At 42.2% G+C, this 22,713-nt stretch overlaps 1 protein-coding gene across 3 annotated transcripts in view; it reads right to left on the bottom strand.

Annotated features, from left to right (window-relative positions):
* Positions 1-290: 290 nt before the first annotated feature.
* PRR7 (proline rich 7, synaptic) overlaps positions 291-22,713 on the bottom strand; it is a 154,090-nt gene continuing 131,667 nt past the window's right edge. For all 3 annotated transcript variants that reach the window (XM_073567361.1, XM_073567308.1, XM_073567429.1), the window contains one exon: positions 291-1,070. In XM_073567361.1, coding sequence (XP_073423462.1) covers positions 691-1,070 — 380 coding nt within the window. In that variant the 3' untranslated portion in view covers positions 291-690. The remainder of the gene's footprint in view (positions 1,071-22,713) is intronic.

Here is a 22,713-nt window from a genome sequence, read left to right as displayed (position 1 = left end):
AAATAAATTAAGTATTCCAGAGGTATCCAAATATGATCAATTAAATCTAGATTTAAAATCTGAATAATATAAAATAGTATTTTCACTTCTGTATCACTGGACAGGTCACTTTAGCACAGTGTTGGCGCATGGCACGGAATTTTATCATTTATACATCACGATTTGAAATTGTTCAATGTGAAGCCCTTTCAGATTAAATGTATTGAACATTTTGCTATGAAGAACAGAATCTTCTTTTAGACACAGTATGTACAACATACAGAAATGGACCCCATGATTTAGCTCAAATGTACACAACGAATGCCAAACTTTAATCCCACAAAAAGAGAGTGCAACTAAAAAATATAAATAAATAAATAAAGATGGCTTTCAGTTTGTATGAGTCTTCTTTAGAGTACAACATAGACATCCTGAAAATCAGGTTCAAGTTGAACGTGTGTTCTCAGAGAGCTGTACAATTATTCTAGATGCGCTTTTAGGGTCCTCAAAATCCACAGTGTCCATGGAACAATTAAAATGCATCTGACTTGTTTTTAGAACGTTTTATATGATTAAATAGTTCAAAAAGTAATTGAAATTCTGATTATCTAAGTTTCTACATTGTAATTTTGTGATGTTCACAGCCCACCCAATTCCTACATATGCTCTTTGGACCACCATAACATATATGATCCAACTGTGCATGTTGTTTCAAACAGCCGTAGTCCTGCCCACAAGAGGAATTGGGATGATCAGCTGGCAACCCCTAGGCAGTCTGTGTAGACCTCCACTTCCAATTTCCGATCCTGACCAGGATGGTCGTCTCACCCCCTGTGCTTCTTGAGGAGGAGTCGATGAAATTGGTGAACTTAGGGCACCTGGAAGTGGTTGCGTATGGGGTGGTCCTGCCAGATGTTGCTTATGGCTCAGGGGTTGTTCTGGTTTCACAAGCTCATCCTGAACAGTAAGAAAAGGACTGAGAATCTTTCTGTAGATACCTCGAGTATCAGTCAGGACCTCGCTATAGGGTGGTGGTGGTTCTGCCATAAGTAATGCCTCTTCATAACATGGTGGCTGAGATAAATCTGGCTCTGTAAATTCAAAACAAATAGAAGTTGTAAGTTAATATCCATGAAAAGTGTGTTACATTATGATGATATACAAAATATCAAGAGTCATATATTTTCATCAACATAATCTGTGATGTTCTACAGACTAATGTGCCTGGCAAGTATAATGTTAACCCAAAATTGCTCTGTAAACTCCAGGCAATATACCAGTTTTACAGTTTATGCAGAGTGTAAATTGTAAGCAACTGCAATTTTTATTTACTGCCATCTGGGGAAAAGAAATTAAATTGTAAGTGAATAGCAACAGTTATATAATTACATAGACTTTCTTACTGATTCCCGGGTCAAACTATTTTAAAACTGATAATTACAAAGTATGTAATAAAGGGTTAATAGATCATAGATTAACTTTATGTTCCCTGCTAAAACAAAGAAAATATCGCCTTCTTTCCTTTTAATATATTTTGTCTCATATTGCAATTAAACTGAAATATGCAAGAAAACACAATGTTCAGCTTAAATGAGTACATCCCAACAGATTTTTCGGAAAACATTTCCTTTCAGAATTAACATTTTCCATACGATAACATACTACAAAATACTCACACAAATGTGGGCCTTGATTGCAAACAAGATTTATTTTGAACACCCCAACAAAAAATAGTTTTCCTAACAAATTAATTCAAGGCCATGATGCAAAAATGAGCACACCCAAATGAAAGTCTTAAGGCCCCTTTACATTTAGCGATGCACCAGCGATCCGACCAGCGATCCAACCCGATCAGGATCGCTGGTGCATCTCTAAATGATCACTAGTGAGCTTTCACACCTGAAGATCTCACAGCGATGCAGCTGCAACGCAGCGCACGATACTCACCTTTCACACACAGCGATCCTGACGTCCTCCCGCCCGCCTCCACGCGTCGCTCGTTGACGCCAGCAGGAAGCCCAGCAGGAAGCGGACGACGAGAAATGGAGCCGGACATTCTCGCGCGATCAGCGATGGACAGCGGGGGAGCCGGTCGGAGGTAAGTATCACACATAGCGATATCGCTATAACGTCACAAAATCGGTGACGTTATAGTGATATCGCTAGCGATATCGCTATGTGTAAAACCCCCTTTAAGCTGGAGTCACACATAGCAATCTCGCTAGCGAGATCGCTGCTGAGTCACAACTTTTGTGACACAACAGCGATTTCGCCAGCGAGATCGCTGTGTGTCACAGCGATCAGCGACCGGCCCCCCTGCCGGTATCGCTGATCGCTGCAAGAAACCTCTGGACATTTTTTTCGTCGCTGGTCTCCTGCTGGCCAGCACGCATCGCTGCGTGTGACAGGCGGGAGACCAGTGATCACTTGTAAAAAATAATGAAAAAAATAAAAAATATTGTTATTTTTATTGTTACCTTCCGACGTCCCGCGCAGCCATCCCGCCTCTCTCCACGCTCCCGGTCCCAGTGATCCTTTGCACGAATGATCGCGAGACGTTGCGCTCCCGTGAGACCGTGACATTCTCGCGGTAATTCTCGCAAAGGATCACTGGGACCGGGAGTGTGGAGAGAGGTGGGATGGCTGCGCGGGACTTCGGAAGGTGAGAATAACAATATTTTTTATTTTAATTCTATTTTTTACAGGGATGGCATCAGCACTATCGAACACAGCGATGCCGCGCGCTCGGCATCGCTGTGCTAAACGCTGGTGAAGCTGTCTGTGTGACAGCTCACCAGCGATCACATAGCGACTTACCAGCGATCCTGACACGTTGATATCGTTGTCGGGATCGCTGGTAAGTCGCTATGTGTGACTCCAGCTTAAGACTAATTATTCATTAAACAAGTGTCCAGGAGTCTGTTGACTATAAAAGTGCATTGCCTAACAAAGAAAACCCCTTTCTTATTTCACGTGGTCAGCAATGGCACCACGCGGAAGAGAAATGTCACAAGATCTGAGTAAGAAAATAATTTTATGCAAGAAAGGTGAATGCTAAATTGTCTCACTTACGGTTTTCAGCCTTGCTTTAAGACAACTAGCTGTGGAAGTAAGCTACTCTAACTGTTTTGTATGCCATTAGTACACAAAAAAATGAAAAATTAAAGGTGTAGTTAAACCATGTTTTCTTTTCCAGAAAACAGTTTAGAATACTAGAAAATAAATAAAAGGAAGTCATACTTCTACGTTTGTGTTTCTCTAGAGAAAACCATAAATTGATTTCAAGTTGCTTTTCCACGATAGTGATGGCGGAAGCTGCACCTCACAGACAAACTGCTTTGTCCGCCCCCTACATGCACATAATAGTCATAATACTGAGAGTTCCCTGCTTCCTTTTAGGTTTCATAAAAGACATGGAGGAGGTGATCTCTGTATTAACATGCAGGAGGTAGGAAGAGCAGCAAGTCTCTGCCAGAAATTGTTTATATTCTGTATGGATCAGAAACAACAAATCTCGGTATGCCTCTATATTAACTAGCGTGGAATTCTGTAGGTGGATGCGCTCATGGGTAAAGTCTTACTCAGTTTTTCTCATCCATGTGCTCTTTTAAAAACTGCCAGCTCACTGAAGCACATAACACACTGGGTCTATACACACATCAAGGTTTTTTTTTACTGATCCAGGTACCCTATCCAAGAAAAATCTCATTACCTCTCCTATTCTGGTCTGTTTTAGTAGATCAGATCCTGGGAGTACATCTGTGACCTGTTTTTAACTGGTCCGTTTTTACTGAAGCAAAACCTGACACAGTTGTGTAGCTGTATTACGGAAGCACACATACACAATAGATAGAAGTTGTCCAAATCAGAACTAATGTGTTCCCAGATTGTGTTGGTGCAAATAAGGTTCGGCCATTGGAACTTCAATGGTCAATCCTTTTCTTTGGTGGGGAGATAAGAAGAGTCTGGCATCGGTTGTCTCATAAAGCAATACTGTGTATGTAGGAGATGGGAGAGAGATAGCGGTCAGCCGAATGGTAGTTCAGCCAACGTCTAATGTGTATGGACAGCTTAAAGGGAGTCTGTCACCCAATTTTTGGCTTATAAGATGCGGCCACCGCCATCAGGGGCTTATCTACAGCATTCTGTAATACTATAGATAAGCCCCCCATGTAACCTAAAAGATAAGAAAAACGAGTTAGATTATACTCACCCGGGGATCCGGTCCGATGGGTGTCGCGGTCCGGCGCATCCCATCTTCTAGAGATGACGTCCTCCTCCTTGCTTCATGCTGTGCTCCTGTGCAGGCGTACTTTCTCTGCCCTGTTGAGGGCAGAGTAAAGTACTGCAGTGCGCAGGCGCCGGACCTCTCTGACCTTTCCCGGCGCCTGCGCACTGCAGTACTTTACTCTGCCCCCAACAGGGCACATCAGTATGCCTGCGCAAGAGCGCAGCATGAAGCAAGGAGAAGGACATCATCTCTAGAAGATGGGAGGCGCCGGACCAGACCGCGACACCCACCGCCCCCGCCCCCGGTGAATATATTTTAACTTGTTTTTCTTATCTTTCAGGTTACATCGGGGCTTATCTACAGCATTACAGAATGCTCTAGATAAGCCCCTGATGGCGGTGGCCGCATCTTATAGGCCAAAAATGGGGTGACAGATTCCCTTTAAGTCTGCATACAGTAAGTGTATGTGCACACAGAGTTTTGAGATTTTGTTGAAGTGGGTTTGCTTTCAAAAAAATAGCTTAAAAAACCTTCTCATTCAATCCTATTGTCAAAACCACTTTGTGTTTCACATGTTCAGAGTTTTGAGTGTTTTTTTTTCACTTCAGTTTTACAAAATGCCTGGGAAAAAAGAAAATGCGTGACACTTCGGCAAAGCAACTCCTGATGGCATATGCTGTATACTATGTACAGACCAATCAGATCGCTGCAAGAAAGACTTCATGAAAAAATATCTCCTAAAACATTTTTAAAATGTTTGACAACTGCTTCAGGAACTGTAAAAGTCTTTAAAAACTCCCCAAAGAAAGAGCATTTCTTGAAGCAGTTTCCACTAGAAAACTTGTCGTTTTCGACACCTCAGAAAAATTCCATCAACTCTTACTCTAACACATTGAAATATGATTGGAGGCACAGAGAAGTGGAGCATGGAACCCATAATATGTCATATATACAGTATATCACAATAGGGAGTACACTGCTCACATTTTTGTAAATATTTTATTATATCTTTTCATGGGACAACACGTGAGATTCATTAGTGTTACAAGGTCGCAGGTATGTTTCATTTGGTATTATCGCTCTCATACTGGTCACTGAAAGTTCAATACGGCACCTCACGGCAAAGAACTCTGAGAATCTGAAAAAAAGAATTGTTACTCAAAATAAAGATGGCCTAGGCTATAAGAAGACTGCCAACACTCTGAAACTGAGCTGCAGCACGGTGGCCCAAACTAACCAGCGGTGTAACAACACAGATTCCACTCAGTACTGGCCTCGACCAAAGAAGTTGAGTGCAAGCATTCAGCGTCATATCCAGAAGGTGTGTTTTCAAAATAGATGTATGAGTGCTGCCAGTATTGCTGCAGAGATTAAAGGGGTGGGTGATCAGCCTGTCGATGTTCAGATCATACGCCACACACTGCATCAAATTGGTCTGCATAGCTGTCGTTCCAGAAGGAAGCCTCTACTAAAGATGATGCTCAAAAAAGCCTACAAACACTTTAATGAAGACAAGCATACTAAAGACATGGATTACTGTAACCATGTCCTGTGGTTCTATGAAACCAAGATAATCTTATTTGGTTTCAGCAACCAGGTGAGGAGCACCAAGGCAAGTGTGTCTTACCTACAGTCAAGCATGGTGGGAGTGTCATAGTTTGGGGCTGCACGAGTGCTGCCGTCTGTGGAGAACTACCGTTCATTGAGGGAACTATGAATGCCAATATGTACTGTGACATACTGAAGCAGAGCATGGGTTGTAGGGCGGTATTCCAACATGATAATGACCCCAAACACACCTCCAAGACTACCACTACCTTGCTAAAGAAACTGAGGGTAGAGGTGCTGGACTGGCCAAGCATGTCTCCAGATCTAAAACCTATTGAGCATTTGTGGGGCAACCTCAAATGGAAAGTGGATGAGTGCAAGGTCTCTCACCTCCGTTGTGTCATCATGGAGGAGTGGAAGAGGATTCCAGTGGCAACCTGTGAAGCTCCATTGAACTCCATGCACAAGAGAGTTAAGGCAGTGCTTGAAAATAATGGTGGCCACACAAAATACTCATACTTTGGGCACAATTTGGCCATTTTCTTTTAGGGGTGTACTCACTTTTGTTGCCAGTGGTTTAGACCCTAATGGCTTTGTGTTGATTTATGTAGAGGGCACAACAAATTTACATGGTTAAACAAGCTGTACACTGACTACTTTACATTGTATCAAAGTGTCATATCTTTAGTGTTGTCACATGAAAAGATATAATAAAAAATTTACAAAAAATGTGAGGGGTGTACTCACTTTTGTGATATACTGTATGCATGCGATCCATATTATGCCACTGTATATCTCATAGTAGTATGGCATAAAATGGCCGTGTGTGAAGCCTTGATCTTTAGGCACAATTCACATGTACTGTAGTCTAATTTTCACTATGTTTTTAGTGCACATCTCAACAATGAAGATCAACATGTTGTGTATATCCCCTATTAGTATGTAGGTTTTGCCACAAATTCACACTTTAGACAAGTGAAAACTGAGCCTTAATGATAATTTAAAAAATCAGAATGGTCTTTATATAGACTATATACTGTAATCTCTGCACAGTATGATAGTGAAGTTTTAGCTCTGCCAAAGAGCCTTTCACAAGTAAGAGAAAGGCTCTATAGCACAACTGAAATGTTGCGTTAAACTGGTTGAATAAACTACATTATTTCATCTGAAGCAATGGCGTGATGCCAATTTTGCATTGTTTATCTGGATTAAAAACACTCACTGCCAGGACAATTATGGTGCTGCTTAACACTTTACTTTCAGAATATGAATTCTGCTGTGTAACGCTGGGCCACTAGCCAGGTTAACCCTGAAGGGGCGTGACAAAGTGGCTACCTGGTCTACACTAGCCCCTCTGATGGTGAGGATAAGCTTGAGCCGCAGGATAGCGACCTTTGTCACTCCAGAGTGGTGTCCGGATCTGCAGCTGCTGACCCAAGAGTAAGAGCAGGTGTGTGATGCACAGAGGGGAGAGACAGAAGCATAGTCAGATGGTCCGGGGTCGGAGCAGGCAGCACAGTTTCAGAATACTTAGCCGAGGTCAGGAGCAGAGAGATCATCAAACAGGACTAGAAGCCAAGCCATGTCAGGAACAGGAGGGTTAAACAACAAAACACCTTGTCTGAGAACTAGATGCTAACATCAATTGGAACCTAAGCTCAACTAAGCTCAAGCATAGGTGTGGAGGGCAGCACTGCGAAATATAGCACCTGCAGATTGGTGATTAGCTGAGGAATCCAAGCCCTGCAGGAAACAGTAGGGTTAAATTCCTGCAGGATCTGTCCCAATCTATAGTCAGGTGGAGAGTTGGAAGTGCTGCATGAGGACTAGCACAGCAACCTGACATGAGGATAAGCAGAGTGGTGAATGCAGTGAGTAGCAAGGCGCCAGGAATGCATGTGAGTTACTGCCGTGACAAGCTGAAGTCATAAGTTTATATACACCTTACCACCTTTATTAAAACTCAGGTTTTCACAATTTCTGGCATTTAATCTTAGAACACATTTCCTCCCGAGGTCTGTTGATTGCCTTTAAATTGCCTAACTCATATCAAGAGTTCTGGGTAGCTTTCTGTAAGCTTCTCACAAAGTTACTGAAATTTTGGTCTGCGCCTCTTGACCTGGTGAAACTGACCAGGTCTGTAGCTCTCATTGCTTACAGAGGCTTTTTCACTTTTGCCCAAACATTTTTATGGGTTATTTTGAGCCACTACATTACCTTCACACTGTTATCCTACCACTTTGGAAGTATGCTTGGGGTCATTATCCATTTGGAAAACCCAAACTTCTTGTCTTAATATCTTCACATAATTATGGCAAGTCATTATGGCAGAATAATTCCATCAGACTAAAGGACATTTATCCAAAAAGTAAGTTCCTCCAGCATATTTACAAGGATGGTTGGTATTGTTCTTGTATTTTTAGCACCAAAGTACGTTCATCTCTAGGACATGTTTCCTTTCTGAATGGTGTGAGTGCTACTATGGTGTTTAAACTATATTTATGATTTTAACGGATGAACATAGTACCTTCAGGCATAAGAAAAATACGGATATACTAGACCGTACTATAATTTTTTCTATTTTTTTGGCAGATTTGTTTTGATTTTCCAAAGATGGCAAGCAATGAGACAAGTCGGTCATGAAGGTACACATTAAAGGGAATCTGTTGCCCCTTTTTTGAGATATCATATAATGATAGCATTCAAGTGTGTGTCACATAAGGATTCTCTTAGTACTTTTGCTTCCCCCTGACCCCGCACCTTTCATGCATAAATACCTTTTTTATATTGGTTCAGATGTATGTAAACTGCCGCGGTCCGGTCCGATGGGCGGGGCTTATTCACCTGCTCCCCCCACTCCCTGTCTTGCTCAATGCATTTCTTCTTGCGTAGAGCAAGACAGGGAGGGGGGGGCAGGTGAATAAGCCCCGCCCATCGGACCGGACAGCGGCAGTTTACATACATCCGAACCAATATAAAAAAGGTAGTTATGCATGAAAGGTGCGGGGTCAGGGGGAAGCAAAAGTACTAAGAAAATCCTTATGTGACACACAATTGAATGCTATCATTATATGATATCTCAAAAAAGCGGTGACAGATTCCCTTTAAAGGCTTTGCACCATGGTTCCATTGAGAATAAATGCAGCAGAGCTAAACATGTTCGACCTCCACTCCAATCAGATAGGCCTCCATTTCAGTGGTTGGGCCCCCAGCCATTACAGAGTTATCCCTTAGGCTAAGTACATGGTAGGACTTCATATCTTGGTACAAAATATTTATATTACTGTGACATGCAGCCCTCCAATTTACTCAAGTGATGACAATTAGCCTTTCACAAGTTTGTAAAGCCATGTCAAAGTTCTCTGGAATGTTCCAATTTAAAGGTATCGTCAACTTGGTGTATGTAAACCTCTGACTCACTAGAATTGTGATATAGTGAATACTAAATGAAATTATCAGTTTGTGAACATTTGTTGAAAGAACTGCTTTTATCATGTACAAAGTAAATATCCAAAGAAAATCACCTAAAATATATGTTGTTGACATGGAATCTGTTGATAAATGAGTTCATACAATGTTCATACAATGGGGATTTTGCCACGATTTAGGTGCAGATTTTGGGGCTTTTCTATGTTTTTCATCAACAAACTAGAGCAAGTTCAGAAAAGAGCGACCAGAATGGTGACCGGTCTGCAAACCCTGTCTTATGAGGAAAGGTTGCAGGATTTGGGAATGTTTAGTTTGCAAAAGAGAAGACTGAGAGGAGACTTAATAGCTGTCTACAAATATCTAAAGGGCTGTCACATTGTAGAAGGATCAACTTTGTTCTCATTTGCACAAGGAAAGATTAGAAGCAATGGGATGAAACTGAATGGGAGGAGACACAGATTAGATATTAGAAAAAACTTTTTGACAGTTAGAGTGATCAATGAGTGGAACAGGCTGCCACGAGAAGTGGTGAGTTCTCCTTCAATTGAAGTCTTCAAACAGAGGCTGGACAGACATCTGACTGGGATGATTTAGCGAATCCTGCTTTGAGCAGGGGGTTGGACCAGATGGCCCAGGAGGTCCCTTCCAACTCTACGATTCTATGATTCTATGATCCATGTCTTAAATCTGAATTTCAGCTGCATATTTCTCCCATATGCAAATCTTTATGAATATGACCTAACTATGAGTTAGCTGTATTCTCAGATAGTTTCTGAACTGAACAATAGTTTTCATGAGTTTTGCAATAATAGCTAGTTGGAAGAGTCATTATAATAAGACTCAGATGGCAAAGCAGGAGATCTGCGGTGGGCGGTAGGACATGCATACCAACCATGGTGCAGCAATGTAAAATGGAGGAAAATGCAGACAATGGGAGATTAGCATCCTGGGAAAGGAGCACCCCAGCGGGGAGTGTAGGCAGTGGAAAAGAGGAGACAAAAGCTGGGAGTATTAAGCCACAGTTCCATTGCAGATAACAGAGAAGTGTGGGCAAAGGGATAACTAGGGACAGAGGGAAGGCTGGGCATTTGCCCCAGGCACAGTCAGTAGGGGGGTCTAATGCAACGGTTGAGGTGTCTCGCCTGTGGTGGCATTCTGCCACCCCCCTGGGAGTCAGATTTGGTAGTTCTCCGAGCTGATGGTCAAATTGACAGCTTGCTCAAAGAACATATAAGACCCTGGTTTCCTGTATCCAACAGAATTTGCGTCTTTAATTTTCTAGCACAATTATACAGTTGGGCTCAAAAATTTACATACCCCGGAAGAATTTTTGCTTTCATGGCCATTTTTCAGAGAATATGAATGATAACACCAAACCTTTTTCTCCAATCATGATTAGTGGTTGGGTGAAGCCATTTATTGTCAAACTACTGTGTTCTCTCTTTTTAAATCAAAATGATAAACCAAAACATAAAAAATTACCCTGATCAAAGGTTCACATACCCCACTTCTTAATACCATGTATTGCCCCCTCTAACATCAATGACAGCTTGAAGTCTTTTGTGGTAGTTGTGGATGAGGTTCTTTCTTTTCTCAGAAGGTAAAGCTGCCCACTCTTCTTGGCAAAAAGCCTCCAGTTCCTGTAAATTCCTGGGCTGAGATCTCCCCAGAGTGGCTCAATGATATTGAGGTCAGGAGACTGAGATGGCCACTCAAGAACATTCACTTTGTTCTGCTGTAGCCAATGACAGGTTGACTTGGCCTTGTGTTTTGGATCGTTGTCATGTTGGAATGTCCAAGTACGTCCCATGCGCAGCTTCTGGGCTGATGTATTTCTGTACTGTTTGCTGTTTTGGTGCTGCATTTCTATACTTATGGTGGTTGTGATGCTGAATTTCTGTACTGATGGTGGTTCTGTATTTACAACATATCACAAAAATGAGTCCACGCCTCACATTTTTGTAAATATTTTATTATACAGTATCTTTTCATGGGACAACAAAGAAGATATGAAACTTTGATACAATGTAAAGTAGTCAGTGCACAGCTTGTATAACAGTGTAAATTTGGTGTGCCCTCTCAATAACTCAACACACAGCTATTAATGTGTAAACCACTGACAACAAAAGTGATTTCACCCCTAAGTGAAATGGCCAAATTATGCCCAAAGTTTCAATATTTTGTGGCCACCATTATTTTCAAGCTGTGCCTTACCTTTTTTGTGCATGGACTTCACTAGAGCTTTACAGGTTACCACTGGAATCCTCTTCCATTCTTCCATGATGACACCACCTTCTGTTTGAGGATGCCCCACAGATGCTCAATAGGGTTTAGGTCTGGAGACATGCTTGTCTAGTCCAGCACCTTTACATTTTCTTTAGCAAGGCAGTAGTCGTCTTAGAGGTGTGTTTGGGGTTGTGATCATGTTGAAACACTGCCCTGCGGCCCAAATTCCTAAGGGGGTGAATTATGCTCCACTTCGGTATGTTACAGTACATGCTAGCATTCATGGTTCCCTGAAAAAATTGTAGATCCCCACAGCTGGCAGCATTCATGCATTCCCAAACCATGACACTGCCACCACCATGCTTGACTATAGGCAAGACACACTTGTCTTTGTCCTCACATACTTGACACCATCTAAACCAAATAAGTTTATCTTGGTCTCATCAGACTACAGTACATGGTCCTGTAGTCCATGTCCTTAATCTGCTTGTCTTCCTCAAAATGTTTTTGGTTTGTCTTGTGTATCATCTTTATAAGAGGCTTCCTTTTGGGAAGACAACCATGTTGCCAAGTTTGATACAGTATGCGGCGTATGGTCTGAGCACTGACTGGCGGATCTCCCACCCCTTTAACCTCTCCAGCAATGCTGGCAGTACTCATACGTTTTGAAAAGACACCCTCTGGATATGACGCTGAGCACATTCACTCAACTTTTTTGGTCAACCACAATGAGGCAAGTTCTGAGTGGAACCTGTCTTGTTAAACCGCTGTATGGTCTTGGCAACCATGCTGCAGCTCACTTTCAGGGTGTTGGCGATCTTCTTATAGCCTAGGCCATCTTTATGTAGAGCAACAATTATTTTTTCATATCCTTAGAGAGTTCTTTGCCATGAGGAGCTATGCTGACCTTCCAGTGACCAGCATGAGAGCGGGTGAGAGCAATAACACCAAATCTAACACACCTGCTCCCCATTCTCACCTGAGACATTGTAACACTAATGTGTCACATGACACAGGGGAGGGAAAATTGGGCACAATTTGGCCATTTTCGCATAGGGGTGTATTCATAGAATAGAATGGTAGAGTTGGAAGAGATCTCAAGGGTCATCGTGTCAAACCCCCTGATCAATGTAGTGCAGGATTTGATAAACCATCTCAGACAGATGTCTGTCCAGCCTCTGTTTGAAGACTTCCATTAAAGGAGAACTCACCACTTCTCGTGGCAACATATTCCACTCATTGACCACCCTCACTGTCAAAAAGTTTTTTGTAATATATAATCTGTATCTTCTCCCTTTCAGTTTAATTCCATTGCTTCTCATGTTTCCATGTTTAAATGAGAAAAACAATTATTTCTCTACACTGTGACATCACTTCAGATATTTGTAGACAACTATTAAGTCTCCTCTTAGCCTTCTTTTTTGCAAGCTAAACATTCCTAGATTCCTTAATTGTTCCTCGTAGGACATACTTTACAGTCCGCTCACCATCCTAGTAGCTCTTCTATGAACTTGCTCCAGTTTTTCAATGTCTTTTTTAAAATATGGTGCCCAGAACTAGACACAGTATTCCAAATGAGGCCTAAGCAAAGAGGAGTAGAGAAAGATATTTACTTCGCGTGATCTAGACTCTATGCTTCTTTTAAGACATACTAGAACAGTGTTTGCAGTTTTGCTGCTGTATTTCACTGTTGACTCATGTGCAGTCAATGATCTATTAGTACACCCATGTCTTTTTCACACGTGCTGTTGCTTAATTTTGTTCCTCCCATTCTGTAATGTAATTTTTTTTTCTTGCCCACATGTAGAATATTGCATTTCTCCCTTTAAAATACCATTCTATTAGTCGCTGCCCATTGTCCAAGCTTATCAAGATCCTTCTGAATATTTTCTCTGTCTTCTCTAGTGTTAGCTATCCATCCTAGCTTTGCATCGTCTGCAAATTTTGGTCAGTTTACCTTCAGTTCCCTTCTCTAGATAATTTATAAAAATGTTGTACACCGGGGCCAGGACAGAGCCTTGTGGTAACCCACTTGAAACACTCTTCCAATTGGATGTGCAACCATTTATTCCCACTCTTTGTGTGTGAGCCAATTATGAATCCACCTAACCGTAGCCTTGTCAATAAAATCAAATCAAAGTTTGGTCAATCAAAGTTGCTAATTTTTTCAATAAGGATAGCATGAGATACTTTATCTTATGCTTTGCTGACGTCGAGATATACTGTATCTATTGCATTTCCCTGAGCCACCCACTCAGTGGTTCCATCATAGAAGGAAATTGGATTAGTCTAGAATGATTTGTTTGCTACATACCCACGCTGGCTCTGGTTAATTACTGTATTCTTATCCAAGTACTTACATACGTGCTCTTTAATAATTTGTTCAAATATCATTCATGGTATAGAAGTAAGGCTCAGTGGCCTGTAATTTCCTGGCTCCAACTTCTTTCCTTTTTTGAAGATGGGGACAACATTTGTCCTTCTACAATCTTTTGGTACTTCTCCAATTCTCCAGGATTTTTCAAAGATTGTGGCTAGTGGTTCTGCAATTTCCTCTGCTAATTCTTTCAGTACCATAGGATGTAACCCATCTGGACTAGGAGATTTAAATTAATTTAAATTCGCTAAGTGTTGCTTCACCATCTCTCTGTTTGGCTATAGTGTGGATTCTTTTATTCCTTTGATGGCACTGTGAAGATCAGTTAATGTTACATTTGCTTTCTTAGAGAACACAGATGCAAAATAGGAATTTAAAAGTATGGCCTTATCAACATTATTTTTGACCACTTCACCCTTTTCATCATGTAAAAATCCTATAGCATCTTGAACTTTTCTTTTGCTTTGGACACCCCCCGAAATCCTTTTTACTGTTTTTGGTCTCCCTTGCAAGCCTTACTTCATTTACTGGCATTAGCTTTTGTAACGCTTGCCCTTCATTCGCTGCAAGCAGCATTATATGCTCCCCACTTTCCATTTGACATACATTTCTTTTTTTCCTTTTTAACAAATGATTAAGTTCTGTGTTCATCCACCCTGGTCTCTTTAAATGCTTCCAATTCTTCCTTCTTTTTGGGATTGTTACTGATTATGCCGTAAGAATTTCAAGTAGCAAAATCTCCCATCCATCTTGGACATTTTTGTCCTTTAGAACAGGGTCCCCAACCACTGGTCCACGGACCAGAACCGGGCCACTGGATTTTTTTTGCCAGGCCGGTCCACGCCACTGCCCCAGAACAGCATTAAACACTAATAGCATGCGCTGCGGGGGCTCAGAGCACACTGCAAGTGACTGCCCTAGTGGTTCAATATCATGGGGTGGGGCGCATGTACGCACGCAGAGTTCATCATCTTAATGCTGCAACGCAAGTGTGGCTGCAGCAAGGAATGTGTTGACACTGTTCTGTCAGCACTGTCTGTGGGCAGAGAGAGTGCACTCTGCTCTCCTGCCCATGGCCATAGTAACACTGCAGCCGCGGCCTGACTGGAGCAGCAGGGAATGAAGACAGGAAGAGAGGTATTTTTTTTTGTTATATAAGTATCAATCAGTACTTTGTGGGGCCATCATGCTATAATAATAATAATCTTTATTTATATAGCGCCAACATATTCCACAGTGCTTTACAGTTTAACAGTTTCAAACACAAGTCATAAGTAACAACGTTAACAATACAATAATTAAAGCAAAATAAGATGACCCTGCTTGTGAGAGCTTACAATCTACAATGGGGGGGAGGGGATACAAAGTACAGGTGTGTATTTACAATGATGGTCCAGCCATCTTGAAGGAGTGGGGGATAGATAGAGATAGTGAATGGGCTGCACACACACATGCTTAGACATAAAATTACTTTGATTATATATGGAGGATTACATGTGTGGGGCCATCATGCTATATATGGGGGATTACATGTTTGGGGCTATCATGCTATATATGGGGGATTACATGTTTGGGGCCATCATTTTATATATGGGGATTACATATGTGGGGCCATCATGCTATATATGGGGAAATACAGGTGTGGGGCCATCATACTATATATAGTGGATTACATGTTTGGGGCCATCATGCTATATATGGGGAATGGGATTACATGTTTGGGAACATCATGCTATATATGGTGGATTACAGGTGTGGGGCCATCATTCTATATATGGGGGATTACAGGTGAAACCATCATACTCTATATGGGGGAATACATGTATGGGGCAATCATGCTAGATATGGGGGATTACATATGCTCCCACTCATTCTGAACCTATGGCGAGTTGAGTCACATTCACATTATAATTGTCAGAATTAACTGATAAGTATGCACTATACTCCAAACACCTCCACAACCCCGCTCCCGTATGATCAAAGCCCCGCCCCTGCTCCACCCTGCCCTGCTATGGAAAAATGGTTATGCTTGAAGCCATTTCCTGGTGCTAAAAAGATTGGGGACCACTGCTTTAGAACATCCAGCCATTGGACCTTTCTGTCTGAGTCCTTTAAAATCTGAGTTTCTGAAATCCAACTTTAAAGTCTGAGTCTTCGCTGGTCTGCTGGTCTTCCTCCTCTTGTAATCCAAAATTTGAGGATAGCATGATCACTGCCTCCTAAATTCCCAGATATCTTTACTTCCTCAACCATTTCATTTCCTCCCTGTTGGTAAGAATTAGGTCCAAGGTTGTAGATCCTTTTGTTCTCTTTTCTACGTTTTGAAAGATAAAGTTGTCAGCAAGAGAAGATAAGAATTTTCTGGACCCATTACTTTTACCTGAGAGAGATTCCCAACAAATATCTGGATAGTTAAAATCTCCCATGATCACTATATCGTAGGAAAGAAAATGGGGTAAACGTGGATTTACTTTGCACTGCTGAATAACTGGAAGTCCGGAAGTATTAACATAAAGAAGTGTGGTTTTATTCAACACATTTCAAAGATCTAATACTTCTTCATCAGGAAATACCACAAATGATCACTATGTTGTACTTTTTTGAGAAAAGACATCTGATGTAAAAAGAGTTCATCCATATCTTTAGTCTGTCCGGGTGGCCTATAGTAAACATCTACAATAGTGTCCTTTCTATTCTTCGCTCCTTGAATTCTTACCCAAACAGTTTCTACAGAGCTACCAGTCCCTGAAGTTTGGATCTCTGTGGAGATATGTTTTCCTAACATATAATGCAACACCTCCTCCCTTCTTGTTAATCTTGTTTCTAATAAATAAGTTGTAGCCGTCATGGTTTGTATTCCAATCATGTGTATCATCCCATCAAGTTTCAGTGATGCCTATGGCATCATATCTCTCTTCCTGTGTTAGTAGCTCAAATTTTCCTTGTTTGTTTCCCATGCTCTGTCCATTTATTTAAACAACACTTTAGTTTGTAGTCAGTTTCTTTTGCTCCTCTAAATTCGTTCAGAGTTTGTTGTTTTTGTTCTTTATTTCCACTTCTAATAGCGTGGATTCTCACAAGAATTCATTAGCTGCATATTTTTTCCTGGCCGTACATTTCTCATCTCATATTGCTTTAGTTTAAGATTCCTGATGAGTGTAGCATGCCGTCTACCAAATATGTGTTTGCCTGTTTTTATAAGATGCAACCCATCTCTAGCAAGTAGTCCATCATACAGGTAATTCGCTCCATTATCAAGAAACCCAAAATTTTGCTCACAGCACCATTGTTATAGCCAGTTGTTCCATGGTGAGGATGGATGAGAAGACAACCACCACTCCCAGTTCCTTCACTTTCTGTCTAAGGTCTTCAAAGTCTCTGCATATAGTCTCCAGGTCCTTTCTTGCTGTGTCAGTTGTTGCTACATGTATTAGTAGATGTGGGTAGTCGCCTGTTGCACTGAAGAGTCATAATACCTTATCAGACACATCTTTGATTTTGGCACCTGGAAGTCAGCACACTAAGGCTGGGTTCACATTACATTAGGCAGTCCGTTAGACGGACTGCATTAAACCATGGTATAACTCGGTGTAACGCAGTCTGTTAACGCTGCCATTCAGCCCCATTGTCTGGAGCATCACGACGCATGCCGTAAAGCGGCACGCGTTCGCGGTGTGCCGTCATTCACTGACGGAGCCTCGGATGCGCGCTGCAGTGTCTGAGGCTCCTTCACTGCTAGCGCAGATGAATCATCTGCGCTAGTGGGTATAGCATAACGCGATCGCATTATGCTATACCGTTTAATCAACCCGTCAACGCTATGCGTTGAACGGGCTGGTTAAACGTAATGTGAACCTAGCCTTATCGTGAGGTAATATGCAGTCGACAGATAGCAACTTCTATTCCCCATGACCACCACTCTCCTTTTCTTCTTCACCACAGCACTTCTTTTTCTCCCTCCGAGTGGCTTCTGATTTCTTACTGGAGTATCTTTGAGGGCAAAGCACTTTTTTCATGTACATCTTCATAGTTGTCCTGCGTGAGAGCCTGGTAGCGGTACTACGGCTGTATGGGTGCTGACTGACTCCTCATCCTCACATGCTTCCATTTCTCTTCTTCTGCAGGTACATTGAAAGGTGCTTCTCTTTGAATATCCTGAACAGTTATTTCTACTCTGTTATTAGATTCTGCAGGAACACAGAAAAGTTCTCTTGCAGCATTCTGAAGAGATTCTTCTGTTCTGTCAAGGAAATTCTCATTTTCTTTAATGAGCTTCAGTGTAGCTATTCTCCCCTGATGACTGCACCTTTTCCTCTAACAGAGTCACAAGCTTGCGTTTCTGGCATGTAAAGTTTGACTTTTCCTCTGGCAAATCTGTAAACATTTAGCACACACTGCAACACACCATATGAGTAAAACGATTTCCCCCAAGCAAATCGATCCAACTACACCCAAATATCCTCAGACTCTTCATTCTTCACTCTTCCCAGAATGCACCAGGCATATACAAATTATCTCCCATGAACTTCAATTCCTGGTTTGACGATTTCCTCCAAGCAGCTCGATCCAACTATGCCCAAAGATCCTCAGACTCGCGGCGACTCTTCACTCTTCCCAAAACGCACCAGGAATATGCAAATTATCTCCCTCGAGCTTCAATTCCTGGTTTTCATACTTATTCATGGAATGGGCTAAAAAATCTACATAAAAAAGCCCAAGATTGGAAAGTATATTTATCATTTATAATATTTCTTTGAATCGTGTACCTACCTGGGATTCTTGTAACAATATCATAAAAAGAAATAAAAATGTGTCACAGTTTCGTATGATCTTAAAAAAGATGCCGAATATAATTTACTGTGCTTTCACTCCACAAGTTCTTTAATAATTATATTAATACAAGAGGCCCCTAAACATACCTATTTGATACTATACTAGTTACACTGACCCAATCTGAAAATTTATGGCATCTTATGACTCACCATGGACCAGTCAAGAATCCTCATATAAGCTTATCAGAGTTACCCCCCCATTTACCAAGCATCAATGCGCCAGCTGTATGCCATGCCATACTGGCAGATAATGTTCATTGCCAGCACCAAAAAAATAACATCTGCACTGGAGAGCAGACTCCCAGTTGTGAGTAACTAGGTTGTTTGAATAGTCACTTGGGTTGTGATGATTTCTCCATCTTTCATATATTTGACAAAATGAATCAATCACTCCTACAGTTTTCTATAATTTCCTCTACATCTAACAAACATCTTCTCTTGGATCTAAGCACCACATGTTTATATATCACTGTTTTTCAGCACCCGGTTGTACCTGGAGCAGATAACAGCTAATCGGTGGAGGTGCCAGTGTTGGACCTCTAATAATCTGGTATTGCCAACCTATCCTGATTCATCAATATTGAAATAGTGAACAACTCCTTTAATGAACTCTCTCTCACTCTCTCTATACAGTATACAGTATATATACACTATTTATCTAATGCCATTCTTTAAAAAAACACGTCCAATCTTGCATTCTAGTGTGTTTTGACAGAATTGAGGTCTACACTATACATAGCCAAGAGCAATCCAGAATGACAGATGGGCAGAAGCAGTACCCACCCAGGGGCACTGCTGCTTCCTCTGACTGGGTGGGTGGCTATCTACAATCCTAGTTTTCTGGAGTTAATGTACATATAGGCTTTCTAGCATATTCTCATTAGGTCTATAATAGCAAAAGAACCTGGAAGCAGGTAAGACACAAGGCCCTGGATTCTGCACCATATAATAATAATAATCTTTATATAGCGCCAACATATTCCGCAGCGCTTTACAGTTTAACAGTTCCAAACAAAAGACATAAGTGACAACGTTAACAATACAATAATTAAAGCACAATAAGATAAGACGACCCTGCTCGTGAGAGCTTACAATCTACAATGAGGTGGGGAAGATATAAAGTACAGGTGTGTATTTACAATGATGGTCCAGCCATTATGAGGGAGTGAGGGATGGATGGAGATAGTGAATGGGCTACTCATGCACACTTACACATAGAATGACTGTGATTAGTGAATGTGATAGGCCGCTTTGAACAAATGTGATTTGAGGGAGCGCCTGAAACTATGCAAATTGTGGATACTCCTAATTTCTTGGGGTAGAGCATTCCAGAGGATTGGCGCAGCGCGGGAGAAGTCTTGGAGTCGGGAGTGGGAAGTACGGATTAGTGCAAAGGTTAGTCGAAAGTCGTTTGCAGAGCGCAGCGGTCCGTTAGGCCGATAGACAGAAATGAGGGAGGAGATGTAGGGAGTGCTGCACTGTGGAGAGCTTTGTGGGTGAGAACAAGTACTTTGAATTGGATCCTATAATGAATGGGCGGCTGTTATGATGAGTCACCGAAGGAGGAAAAAACAAAATACTAGCTAAGTCCAGAAAAACCAGAGAGGTTGGCAGCTATCGGATTGCAGACCCCTGAACCTATCCACAACAACTAGCAGTAGCCGTGGGGGGTTCCTACGGTGCCCTAGACCCCTCGATCACAGCCGGAGAATTACATAGCCTAAAGACAGAAAGGGGAAAAACTAAACTGCCCCAGAGCAGACCCCAAAGCAATAGGCAGCCCCCAACATATAATGACGGTGAAGCAAGATGAAAACACTAACACAGATAGAAAGATAGGTTGAGCAAATGATGGGGCCCAAGCTAACTAAAATAGGACAGGATAGGAAAGCTGCTGTCTGCCATCCGCAAAAACCCTATCCAAAATGTGCCAACCGACTGATAGGAAAAACAGGCCCTGAAGTCGCTAGGCTTCAAAAGACTAAATCAGCACTCAGGTATATTCTGAAGACAGAGCAAAAGATCAACAGATCAGAGACAAAAATGGAATTCAGCTCACCCCTGGCCGGGGATGGCAGAACTCCCAAAAAACAAGGCAAAACAAAAACAAAACTGAAGTGTACAAAGCAGAGCAGAAAAACTTAGCTTTCAGACGCAGGAATCAGACTGGTCTCCAAGAATCCAGCAGGATCACCAGCAAGGCAGAAGGGCGTCGGCTGCCTTATATCCAGTCCTCAATTCCAGCCACCCAGTCATCATCTAGCTGCCCAGGTGTTTGGTAATCATCCTCACTACCTTCCTTCACCAGAGGAGGGAGTTCATCAGACCTCAACGGTGAAGGGAAAAATGAACTCACAACAGTACCTCCCCCTTGAGGAGGGGTCATCGAACCCTCATCCATGCCACCAGGGCGATCCGGGTGAGCCCGATGAAAGGCACGCACCAATCTTTCGGCATGAATATCAGAGGCAGAGACCCAGGAATTATCCTCCTGACCATAACCCTTCCACTTAACCAAATACTGGAGTCTCCGTCTAGCCAGACGGGAATCCAGTATCTTCTCTACCTCATATTCCATGTTACCTTCAACCAATACAGGGTCAGGAGGTGCCACCACAGGAACTACTGGTTCAACAAACCTCTTCAACAAGGACTTATGAAACACATTATGAATTTTAAATGTGACAGGAAGAGCCAACCGAAAAGAGACCGGATTAATAATCTCCAAAATCTTGTAAGGTCCAATAAATCTAGGCTTAAACTTAGGAGAAGCCACCTTCATAGCGATATTTTTTGATGACAACCAAACCATATCACCCACCTTAAACTGGGGACCAACGGTCCTACGCCGGTTGGAAAACCGCTGGGCCTTTTCCTGGGAGAGAGACAACTTATCCACTACTTGGTCCCAGATCTGGTGCATTCTCTCCACCACAGTGTCAACACCTGGGCAGGCAGAAGGCTCCACCTGCCCTGAAGAAAATCGAGGGTGAAACCCAAGGTTACAAAAAAAGGTGACATCAAAGTGGCAGAACTAACTCTATTATTTAAAGCAAATTCGGCCAAGGGCAAAAATGAAACCCAATCATCCTGATCGGCAGAAATAAAACATCTCAAATACGAGTCCAAAGTCTGGTTTGTTCTCTCTGTCTGCCCATTGGTCTGAGGGTGAAACGCAGAGGAGAAAGACAACAGAATTCCCAGCTTGGAACAGAAAGTCCTCCAAAATCTAGACACAAACTGAACTCCTCTGTCAGATACAATGTTCTCAGGAATCCCGTGCAAGCGAACCACCTGTTGCAAAAACAAGGGCACCAACTCAGAGGAAGATGGCAACTTAGGGAGTGGTACAAGATGGACCATCTTAGAGAATCTATCACAAATCACCCAAATAACAGTCATTCTCTGAGAGACAGGCATATCAGAGATAAAATCTATTGAAATATGGGTCCATGGCCTCCTGGGCACCGGCAAAGGCATCAACAAGCCACTAGAGCGAGAACAAGGTTTAGACCGGGAGCAAGTCCCACAGGACTGCACAAAATTCCTGACATGACACAAGGCGGGCCACCAAAAAGACCGACTCACCAGATCTCTAGTACCAAAAATACCTGGATGACCAGCCAATGCAGAGCAATGAACTTCAGACATCACTCTCTTCCTCCACTGGTCAGGAACATACAACTTTCCACTGGGACAACGCTCAGGTTTGTCCTCCTGAAACTCTTCCAGAGCACGTCTCAAATCGGGCGAGATGGCAGAAAGAACTACCCCCTCGCCTAAGATGGTAGCAGGCTTAGTCACAACAGGAGAATCAGCAAGGAAACTCCTAGAGAGGGCATCTGCCTTGACATTCTTAGTGCCCGGAAGAAAAGAGACCACAAAATCAAAACGTGTGAAAAACAAGGCCCACCTAGCGTGTCTAGGATTCAAGCGCTTGGCCGACTCCAGGTAAATCAAATTCTTGTGGTCAGTAAGGACCACGACTTGGTGTTTGGCTCCCTCCAACCAATGTCTCCACTCCTCAAATGCCCATTTCATGGCCAACAGTTCCCGATTCCCCACATCATAGTTACGTTCGGATGGGGAGA

Source organism: Dendrobates tinctorius, unplaced genomic scaffold (genome assembly GCF_039654945.1).
Source record: "Dendrobates tinctorius isolate UK_male_01 unplaced genomic scaffold, ASM3965494v1 ptg000001l, whole genome shotgun sequence".
In the NCBI taxonomy this organism is placed as follows: Eukaryota; Metazoa; Chordata; class Amphibia; order Anura; family Dendrobatidae; genus Dendrobates; species Dendrobates tinctorius.
The sequence above is the reverse complement of the archived record's forward strand: the minus strand, read 5'-3'. Positions and strand labels throughout refer to the sequence as shown.